The 12,097-nt window shown below is 44.1% G+C and overlaps 1 protein-coding gene across 2 annotated transcripts in view; it reads left to right on the top strand.

Annotated features, from left to right (window-relative positions):
- The window catches only part of LOC111844871 (uncharacterized), a 37,053-nt gene that overhangs the window by 8,404 nt on the left and 16,552 nt on the right, over positions 1-12,097 (top strand). For both annotated transcript variants that reach the window (XM_072701366.1, XM_072701367.1), the window contains exons 3-7: positions 1,608-1,647; positions 2,531-2,679; positions 6,440-6,571; positions 7,849-7,992; positions 9,072-9,094. In XM_072701366.1, coding sequence (XP_072557467.1) covers positions 1,608-1,647; positions 2,531-2,679; positions 6,440-6,571; positions 7,849-7,992; positions 9,072-9,094 — 488 coding nt within the window. The remainder of the gene's footprint in view (positions 1-1,607; positions 1,648-2,530; positions 2,680-6,439; positions 6,572-7,848; positions 7,993-9,071; positions 9,095-12,097) is intronic.

Genomic DNA, 12,097 nt, shown 5'->3' on the forward strand with positions numbered 1-12,097 from the left:
CAGATAAAAGACAAGCAAAGAGGGTCAGTGGCAGATTTACATGCCGCTGCTCTTGCTGTAACCTGTCAGCTCCATTACTCAACTTAAGACGCTTCACACTAATGAAATGATACTTATCTGAACCTCTCTGCCAAGCCGCATATACTGTTACTGTACAAATACCAGGGATATTTTGAGTAGTGGTACGGATTCCTACACATCAGTTAGTAACAGTTGATCTCTTAAGGTATGACGGGCAGAGGTGAATCTTGGGCCCCTATGGATTTTTTCCATAGGGCCCTCCAACTCACTCCCTGCACAGTAAAATTTTTTTACCAATATTTCAACGTGAAGTCTAAATCAACAAAAAGTATTACACAAGATTTTTATTTTCACTTTTGCGAAAAACTGAATACACATATAATGCAGAATTGTCATTGCAATGTAGTAAACAATCGGCGGCCCTTGGGGGCCCCCTCCCAGCTCGGGGCCCCAGACAGTTCCCTGCCCTGCCTGTCCTGTTACTGTGCCTCTGATGACGGGGACAGGTGTAAATCTCATTCATAAGACACAGATCCTCATCCCTTCCCCCACGCACGCTTCTGCGTATCCGAAGCATGTCTTTAGCAGGTGACTGTGGCTTTTGGTATCGATGAAATGTACTTTGGGTGTCACACATGCAGATGTGAGCCAGGTGTGCAATCCGCGCAGTGGGCCTGATATGTGCACCTGTACCGAGAGAGATGTGAGCCAGGTGTGCAGTCCGCGCAGTGGGCCTGGTATGGGCACCTGTACCGAGAGAGATGTGAGCCAGGTGTGCAGTCCGCGCAGTGGGCCTGATATGTGCACCTGTACCGAGAGAGATGTGAGCCAGGTGTGCAGTCCGCGCAGTGGGCCTGATATGGGCACCTGTACCGAGAGAGATGTGAGCCAGGTGTGCAGTCCGCGCAGTGGGCCTGATATGGGCACCTGTGCCGAGAGAGATGTGAGCCAGGTGTGCAGTCCGCGCAGTGGGCCTGATATGGGCACCTGTGCCGAGAGAGATGTGAGCCAGGTGTGCAGTCCGCGCAGTGGGCCTGATATGGGCACCTGTGCCGAGAGAGATGTGAGCCAGGTGTGCAGTCCGCGCAGTGGGCCTGATATGGGCACCTGTGCCGAGAGAGATGTGAGCCAGGTGTGCAGTCCGCGCAGTGGGCCTGATATGGGCACCTGTGCCGAGAGAGATGTGAGCCAGGTGTGCAGTCCGCGCAGTGGGCCTGATATGGGCACCTGTGCCGAGAGAGATGTGAGCCAGGTGTGCAGTCCGCGCAGTGGGCCTGATATGGGCACCTGTGCCGAGAGAGATGTGAGCCAGGTGTGCAGTCCGCGCAGTGGGCCTGATATGGGCACCTGTGCCGAGAGAGATGTGAGCCAGGTGTGCAGTCCGCGCAGTGGGCCTGATATGGGCACCTGTGCCGAGAGAGATGTGAGCCAGGTGTGCAGTCCGCGCAGTGGGCCTGATATGTGCACCTGTGCCGAGAGAGATGTGAGGCGCTCCATTTGGTGGACAAAGTCCCATTTTAGAGTCTCAGACTGCTCTTTAGGAAGTTTAGATTTGTGAACTTATGGGTGTTGGATTTTTTTTTCAGGGGCTGACTCAAACAACTTAACACAATTCTGCCAGTGCAGGTAAGTATATCTCATTGTCAGAGATGGACTATACCATTATGCAAGATAGGTAACCGCCTGGGGCCACCAATAACTAGGTAGACAGAATTTCCAGAAGTTACATTTAAGGATCTAACAATATATGATTGATTTAAATTATTCCAAAATACCTGTATTCACATTTGTTGCAAAAGTTTTCTGGATAGACACAGTTGCCCCAATACCAGTTGTAATGGACTAATCTACTTTGAGACTTAAATTGCCCACTTAGGGAGTCCCCCACCCATGTCAGCCTAGGGCGCCCAGTAAAGTTACCCATCCATGCTCACTATCATCAGAAAAACATGCATTTTTCCATTCTATATACCAGTGGCTGCCAACCAGTCGATAGCAAAAACGTTCCCAGTCTACCACAACACCCTCTACCACCCCCCCCCCCTCCCGCCCCCAGGACCATCTGACAAAATATACCATCACTGTAACTTTTTAGATTTTAAAAATTTTTTGTAAAAGAAGCTCTCACTGTCAAGAAGGTTGGAGACCACTGCTGTTTACAATGATCACTAATCTCTGAATACTAGTGATCTTAAATAGATAAAAAAACACAGGGGCAGTGGTGGCCTAATGGTTAGGGAAGTGCACTTGTAATTGAAAGGTTGTGGGTTCAAATCCCAAACCAGTCAGATACCCCTGAGGTACCCTGAGCAAGGTACAGCCCCCAAGCACTGCTCCCCAGGCACTGAGTTAACTGCCCCCTGTTACATCACATTGTCACATATGGGTTAAATGCAGAGGATGTGTTTCTTTGCTGTGATGTGTCTACCCTGAACTCTAAATTCTAGTGGGAAAAAGTGAAATAATTCTGAAGCTCTTAATTTTTCACTCTCTATGTATCTCATTTTAGGGACAGGCAAGACAGATGGGCTCGCTGTGGTTGTTATGACTATGATGTCACTGTCACCTCCTGCTGTGACAACCAGGTGTTCGCAGGAGAACACCTGCCCTGCTGTGACGGCAGGGCATACAACCCCAGCCGTGACACCTGCTGTAGTGGTAAGTAGGATGTTTATTTGGAAAATGTGGAATAAAGTTGAGTTTAAAAGCCCATGGAATTAAAATAAATATGTAAACCTACAAAAAGGAATATAGTTGTAGCGACTTGGAATACAAGTTAAATTGTGTCATGCAATTAAAAAGAAAGTGGCTCCGCACAAAAATGCTTTCAAGTTCGACCCCATTGACTTCATACAGCTACTTTATTTTTAAAGGGCTGCCAGTACGTAAGAGTTGGGAAATAGCTTTCAAAACTAACATTTTTAGCGAGGGTGATTCACCATTTGCTGGACAACAAACCAGAACGTTTGATCTGAGCCTGTGAAATAAAGCAGTATGTGCACTGAGAGGGGAAAATAATCACTACAGGAAAATGGAAAATGATTGCTTAAAGAATCCTGTGACTCATTCCATGAGCTAACGCAAGAACCCATATACTCAGCAAATTTCCTTGTCCAAAAAATAAACAATACACAACATCCGTCCTCTGTAACCTCAGGGTGATCATATGTCCTCTTTTTTCCTCACTTGTTCTCTTTATTAGGGACCTAAAATGCCTGAAATGTTTTGGATTTCCCTTGTTGTCATTTGTTTTCTAAGGCAGAATGTTCTCTGTGTGCTTATATTTGTTGCCCAAGCCCAGAGATCGGCAACCTTTATAAAGCAAAGAGCCATTTTCTCCTAAATGTCAGACCCAAGATTTACAAAGAGCCGCAGTGGGTAACGGAAGGGATTTTTAATGTGATATGTGCATATATGGATTTAACACGAAAACAAAAGTTCAAGTACTCACAAAAACTAAAGGAAAACAATTTCGGGAAGCATCTCAGTTTTAAATCACTCAGGCGCATAACAACGTAAATGAACAATGCTTTTTTATCGGTCCTTATCGGTAATCATAATAATAGTACACTATGATAAACAGGTACAGTAAATACATCATTACTGACACGTATTTAGTGAACCTTTTTATACCTGTTTTACTATGATTACCAATAGTGAAAAAAAAAAGTATTGTTCATGGCACTTCACCTCTGTAGCGACCATTCACACGGACTATGTAACTCAGCCTTAATGCCAAAGTAGTGCGCAGCAGCGTTGCATTTACTCCTTCGAGTAATATTCATTGCAAGGCTACTGTATCTTATTATGTTGTACCCTGATGCCAGCAATGTTTTTTTAGGAGAACGATTTGGTTAAATAAGCGAGTCACATCAAACACACAGCAATTCGTCTGTCTAATTATGTCAATGAAATAAGAAATAAGTAAACTCTTGAAAATTGCAAATGCAGCTTAACCTAGAGGTCTAGCAAACATAGTTAACCTCTTCCTTACAAATATTAACTTGTGCGCACAAGTTATTTTCTTTGTGGTGGGCAAAAAATATATATATTAATTTAATTCACGTCACTTCATATTTTTGGAATGCAGTACACAGAAGAGACGCAAACAAAAATTCCATGTGAGTTCTTCGCACACTGAACCTCAGAACCAGGCACAGCGATGAAGCCACAACCATAAATTATAAAGCCACCAGTCCTGACACAAATTAAGTTGACATTTGTTTTGGAAGATGCTGTGTAGCTCCTGCTCGAGTGCTGAGTACAACTGTGAAAAGGGTTTATTTTTAAGCACAACCCATCCATCTTTTGACTTAACTCTGTAAGCACAGCATGTGGCTAAGTGGGCTAAGCCTGTGTGCTTATAACCACAAGGGCATTTGCTGGGGGACAGCGTGTGGCTCAGTGGGCTAAGCCGTGTGCCTGTAATCACAAGGTCGCCAGTTCCTCAGCACTCAATTTGCAAATATTATCCCTGGGCACCACTACGGGTGGCTGTCCTTCACAGACAACTTGCTCTTTGTATGCTCCCTGAGGGAGGGAGGCATAAAAAGAATTTCCCCACAGGGATTAATAAAGTGTTTATTATTATTATTCCTGGGGCTGGCTGACTGACCCTGCCTTCTCAGTTATATGTCACTTTGAAGTTCCTGGAAGTCTATCCCTTAATTTGACTCAGGGACGGATTTCGGACCGGGCCAGCGGGGGCGCTGCCCAGGGGGCCCCCGGCCCTGCTATAGGAACTTTAAAGGGAAATGGGTGCATGGGAGCCTACTTTTAGAAGGCCCTCTTAGGCCCTCCTATTATGGTCCTGGCTTCTGGCTACCAGGGGGTCCTAGGGAGGATGGGGGCTTTGGGGGCTTTTAGAGGGCCCTCTGATTATGAGGGCCCTACTAGGAGGGCCTAGGGAGGAGGGTGTAGTGTACCTTTAGAGGGCCATCTGATTACAAGGGCCCCTACCATGGGGCCCCTGGCTTCTGGGGGGAGGGGAGGGGGGCGTGTTAACAGCCTTACAGAAGGCCCTCTGACTAGGGAGCGGTAGCATGGTGGGATGGAGGCGGTTAACCTGCCCGCTGAGTGGCCCCCAGACCAGTGTAGCAGTGTAAGAGTTTGACCAGTGTAATCACTCCCAGGGCTGTAGTGGAGGCTAAACGCAAGTAAACACGGTTTACCCACCTCTGAAATTTCAGAATTGGAATTTACCCACTTCTCAATTGATCTAAATGCACATCATAGTATAGTTTATGCACAAAATGTGATCACAGAATTCGTAGTTCACCCACCTCTTATTTTACCACTACACCCCTGATCACTCCGTTCTGTAAGGGGATATGGTACACAGGTGGATTCTGGCATGGTTCAGCTGGACACGGTACACATGTAGTGTGATCACTAACCGTGCCCCAACATGGCTCTCACTGTACGTTCACACCAGGAGAGACCAAAGCGAACACGTCGCCAAGGTCGTTGAAGAAGCTTCGTTGTTGAATTTGCTTTATTCACAATGTTTGATTTAGCCTGTTACCGTGGGGCATTGGTAAATCTATATATTAGAATTGGTTTTCACCGAACCGCGTCATAACTCATTACATAAGGTTAACTGACTTTTAACTTCTTTTGGTTCACTTTTATAGACATTTCCATTTCTATTTCAAACTAGCACATTCTGGATTATTCAAACAAATAATGTTTGTTATGGTACGATCTGGTTGTGCTACGTTGCTACCTGTCTCTATAAACAGAGATGGGTAACCTGGTGCTAACATTAACGTGAGGTAATGGCATTAGGCTGTACTGATTATAATTTGAGATCCAACTTACTGTATCAACTTAAGCCACCTTCTTTTCACTTTTTCCAAGGTAAAAAGCGGCAAAAGATAGTTTTGTCAACACCATTCTGCTTTTACAACACGGTACGCCGCACTAGTTTGGACCCACAAGTGGCATGATGATGTAGCAACTAGCCATCCCAGACAATGCTGGCGTTTTTTTTTTTTTTTTTTTTGAGGGGGGGGGGGGGGGGGGGGCCTCGCGAACGTTTTGCCCAGGGGCCCACACAACCCATAATCCGTCCCTGATTTGACTCATAGCAGTCACTCTGTATTGCTCTATTTTTCACACAGTCCAATCTTAACTGGATATTAATCTGGACTGAGAGATACACAATTGCCTCATAATTCTGTACGTGACGTATTTCGCTTTGGATGAAAGTGTCTGCTACATAAAAATAAAAATGGAAGTATTTACATAAACAACATCAAGGTGGTAAATTCACAATTTTAACATGCTGAACATTACAAAAAGCAGGTTTCATCGCAATATACCATTATTTGAATGTAACATAGGAAAATTGCATTAAAACATGACTGTCATGCACTCCCCTGCATATAAGCTGTATATCTTGTCTTCCATGCTGCAGGCAAAATTACCCCCTATATAAGCGAGCAGGTGTCCGACTGTTGTGGATTGGTGGCATACAACCCACTGAACCACCTGTGCTGTAATTCACGCCTTTACCCCTTGGAGCCTGAGATCACGTGCTGTGGGGCAGGTCAGTGATCGTGTCACCAAAACTGTGGTCTTCCTATAACTTTTGCGTGGCTGGCTGTTATATGGTTTTTCAATTCATTAGATGAGCATATTGCATTTTAACCCACTTTGTAATTATATATACAGTCAGGGGCGGATTAACGCACAGGCTAGATATGGCTTAAGCCTAGGGGCCCCACGTGTGCCAGCCTGCAAGGGGGCCCCCATTGGTGCGGAGGGGGGTGGGGTTGGGGGGCCCACAGACTACTGTAGCCTAGGGGCCTCTGTGCACCTTAATCCGCCCCTGTATACAGTATATGTCAGACTATGCAGTTGTGCCTACTTATATCACATACTGTAGATTTAAAAAGTTAAAAATGCTAAATTTTTATAGATTATATTTCATACATGTATTTAGGGCTGTGTGTAGCTCATGAGTTCTATGCCTGTAGTCAGAAGGTTATTGGTTTGAGGCCCGGCTTTAGTTGAAGAGTCACATGTCTGTGGGCCCTTGATCAAGGCCCGTAACCCCAGCTCCAGCAACACTGCATACTGGCTGACTCTGCACTGTGACACTAACTTTTTTTCCATTTGTCTTAGTAAATTGTTGTTTAAGTTGGGCTGGTGGTGCTTGTTAACTGCAGTGTTGAAAACGTGCCAGAGATTTTCAGAAGGATCGAGACCGGGACGTGGATATTTACTTTTTCATTCCCGTCTCTTTGGCCCAGCACTTATGATAACGGCCCTGCTGAAAAGTCTCCTTGTTATCTGCATACGTCAGTTTCCTTGTTTTTATCACACCTGAGTAACGTCACTTCTGATCTATGCTCTGTTCCATACATGAGTTGCTCCCAAGTTTGCTAATACGCATCTCTGAAGTGTGACACAGCCACCCCCATACTTTATGGCACAGATGGTGGATCTTAAAACATGGGGGGGGGGAGATAGGATGATTCTGAGCACCCATGATTGACAGCGGCTCTAAAAAATTTGGAACATAATTTGATTGCTCTGGGCTGGGGGACCGATATGATATATTTTCATGGGTTGAAAATCTCCAGCAGCTCCCCCCTGACTGCTCATTACTGTTTATTTTAAGTGTTTATTTACATTTGACAACTGATCCATAAACAACATGGGATTTTTATCCCAATGTGATCGCAACATGAGATACTGACAGTAGCATAAAAGACTTGTTTTTGTTTGTGTATTCCTCGGGTAGCCTGTAATTAAAGAGAAATATTGAATCTTAAATGAAAGCATATTGAATTATCACTGTTTTCTGTACCTCCGTTTCAGAGGCTATTAATACTACGGAGCAGCTGTGTTGTGGTTCCTTTGCAAACATTACTGCCAAAAAGTCTAACGATGACCTGTGCTGTGGGGATGTATCTTACAATCCTTCTACACACTGCTGCAATCGAGCGACTCTCAAGATTCAAGGTCTGTGTGCTGCGCATACTCGCGTGCTGCGGAATATGTTAGTGTACCAGGATAAGCGGTTTGGAAAATGGATGGATGTTAAGTGTACCAGTTAAACACAAGAAGATTTGCATGCCGACTGAGCATAGTGTCACATGGTATATGTGTTTTAGTAGCACTAACATCAGACCAGGAAAAAAAAATTACCTAGCTGAATCTGAACTTTGAGAATAATAATAGAATAGAATAGCCACTTTTATTGTCATTCAGAAATATCAGAAATAGAATACCTTTTGTCATTGTACAGCATACAACTAAATTTGGTATTTCACTCGAGTGACAATGCAGAAGAAATGAAAATCGCATAAAGAAATAAAAGTAATTTAAATAATAAATAAAAACAAAATATATACAAAAATATACAGCTCTGGGGAAAACGAAGAGACTACTCTGTATTTTTTAACAAATCTGCATTTTTAAATCCTGGTTTAATCCCGGTTCTGTTGGCTGAAGCTACGCTGAGCAGCAGGTCACATCCAGGCTCAAAATTTCTAAGACAGCAGCACACAAAAATAACGTGAAGCGGGAGACACTGGGAACGACCCCCGAAACCAGCCAGGTGAAGGCAGAGGTGGATAGTTTCAGTCCTGAAAGTAAAAATCCAGCCCAAAATTTAGTTTCAACTAACCAGTTGAGTATAAAGAGTCACAGTCACAGAGTACTCAACTGGTTGGTTAAAACAAATTCTTGGTCCGGAATTTTACTCTCTGGACCTGAAATGTCCGCCTCTGCTTTTGGGGTTCAAGGCATTGCTCAAGGGCCCAACAGTGACATCACTCTCCCAACCACAGGATTTGATTAAGGGTGCAATGTCGTAACCCAGTGTGTGTGTGTGTCTATACATATACAGTATATATATATATATTCACAGACACACATCCATATGTTGAGAAATGAGTGAAACAAAAAATGTTACTGTGGTCTCTTAATTTTTTCCAGGGCCGTATAAGTATATGCATTAAGAAATTTATAACAAGGATAAAAAGATGTCCCTTTGTGTCTTTTTTAATGTTTTCTTTCGTATCCCTTTTCCTCATCAGCAAACGGGTCATGTCCTGAAATAGTAAGTATGATGGCTTTGTTTCACACAAGTATTTATAATTTATTCAGGAGCATTGCTTGCATACGAGGCATATCCCTGAGTCTGAAACTGGGAGCTTGGCTATTAAAACATCTGAGCGGAACGAATTGGGCTTGTTTGGATGCACTTGGGGCTTCAGCAACCACATATACAGTGCTAAGTCATTGGTGATTTGGAGTTCCCTTTGTGTGCGTTATCACAGGCCTACACCCCTGCACCCTGGGTAATTTTATATACACCAAATACACCTGTCTGTATACGCCCCTGCACCCTGGGTAATTTTATATACACCAAATACACCTGTCTGTATACGCCCCTGCACCCTGGGTAATTTTATATACACCAAATACACCTGTCTGTATACGCCCCTGCACCCTGGGTAATTTTATATACACCAAATACACCTGTCTGTATACGCCCCTGCACCCTGGGTAATTTTATAAACTCCAAATACACCTGTCTGCATACACCCCTGCACCCTGGGTAATTTTATATACACCAAATACACCTGTCTGTATACGCCCCTGCACCCTGGGTAATTTTATATACACCAAATACACCTGTCTGTATACGCCCCTGCACCCTGGGTAATTTTATAAACTCCAAATACACCTGTCTGCATACACCCCTGCACCCTGGGTAATTTTATATACACCAAATACACCTGTCTGTATACGCCCCTGCACCCTGGGTAATTTTATAAACTCCAAATACACCTGTCTGCATACACCCCTGCACCCAGAGTAATTTTATATACTTAAAATACACCTGTCTGCATACGCCCCTGCACCCTAAGTAATTTTATATACTTAAAATACACCTGTCTGTATACGCCCCTGCACCCTGAGTAATTTTATATACACCAAATACACCTGTCTGCATACACCCCTGCACCCAGAGTAATTTTATATACTTAAAATACACCTGTCTGCATACGCCCCTGCACCCTGAGTAATTTTATATACTTAAAATACACCTGTCTGTATACGCCCCTGCACCCTGAGTAATTTTATATACACCAAATACACCTGTCTGCATACACCCCTGCACCCTGGGTAATTTTATATACACCAAATACACCTGTCTGCATACACCCCTGCACCCTGGGTAATTTTATATACACCAAATACACCTGTCTGCATACACCCCTGCACCCTGGGTAATTTTATATACTCCAAATAAACCTGTCTGCATACACCCCTGCACCCTGGGTAATTATATATACTCCAAATACACCTGTCTGCATACACCCCTGCACCCTGGGTAATTTTATATACTCCATATACACCTGTCTGCATACAGCCCTGCACCCTGGGTAATTCTATATACTCCAAATACACCTGTCTGCATACACCCCTGCACCCTGAGTAATTTTATATACTCCAAATACACCTGTCTGCATACACCCCTGCACCCTGGGTAATTTTATATACTCCAAATACACCTGTCTGCATACACCCCTGCACCCTGGGTAATTTTATATACTCCAAATACACCTGTCTGCATACACCCCTGCACCCTGGGTAATTTTATATACTCCAAATACACCTGTCTGCATACACCCCTGCACCCTGGGTAATTTTATATACACCAAAAACACCTGTCTGCATACACCCCTGCACCCTGGGTAATTCTATATACTCCAAATACACCTGTCTGCATACACCCCTGCACCCTGGGTAATTTTATATGCACCAAATACACCTGTCTGCATACGCCTATGCACCCTGGGTAATTTTATATACACCAAATACACCTGTCTGCATACACCCCTGCACCCTGGGTAATTTTATATACTCCAAATAAACCTGTCTGCATACACCCCTGCACCCTGGGTAATTATATATACTCCAAATACACCTGTCTGCATACACCCCTGCACCCTGGGTAATTTTATATACTCCATATACACCTGTCTGCATACAGCCCTGCACCCTGGGTAATTTTATATACTCCAAATACACCTGTCTGCATACACCCCTGCACCCTGAGTAATTTTATATACTCCAAATACACCTGTCTGCATACACCCCTGCACCCTGGGTAATTTTATATACTCCAAATACACCTGTCTGCATACACCCCTGCACCCTGGGTAATTTTATATACTCCAAATACACCTGTCTGCATACACCCCTGCACCCTGGGTAATTTTATATACTCCAAATACACCTGTCTGCATACACCCCTGCACCCTGGGTAATTTTATATACACCAAAAACACCTGTCTGCATACACCCCTGCACCCTGGGTAATTCTATATACTCCAAATACACCTGTCTGCATACACCCCTGCACCCTGGGTAATTTTATATGCACCAAATACACCTGTCTGCATACGCCTATGCACCCTGGGTAATTTTATATACACCAAATACACCTGTCTGCATACACCCCTGCACCCTGGGTAATTCTATATACTCCAAATACACCTGTCTGCATACACCCCTGCACCCTGGGTAATTTTATAAACTCCAAATACACCTGTCTGCATACACCCCTGCACCCTGGGTAATTTTATATACTCCAAATACACCTGTCTGCATACACCCCTGCACCCTGAGTAATTTTATATAGTCCAAAAACACCTGTCTGCATACACCACTGCACCCTGGGTAATTTTATAAACTCCAAATACACCTGTCTGCATACACCCCTGCACCCTGGGTAATTTTATATACTCCAAATACACCTGTCTGCATACACCCCTGCACCCTGGGTAATTTTATATACTCCAAATACACCTGTCTGCATACACCCCTGCACCCTGGGTAATTTTATATACACCAAAAACACCTGTCTGCATACACCCCTGCACCCTGGGTAATTCTATATACTCCAAATACACCTGTCTGCATACACCCCTGCACCCTGGGTAATTTTATATGCACCAAATACACCTGTCTGCATACGCCTATGCACCCTGGGTAATTTTATATACACCAAATACACCTGTCTGCATACACCCCTGCACCCTGGGTAATT

This window comes from Paramormyrops kingsleyae, chromosome 17 (genome assembly GCF_048594095.1).
Source record: "Paramormyrops kingsleyae isolate MSU_618 chromosome 17, PKINGS_0.4, whole genome shotgun sequence".
Lineage (NCBI taxonomy): Eukaryota > Metazoa > Chordata > Actinopteri > Osteoglossiformes > Mormyridae > Paramormyrops > Paramormyrops kingsleyae.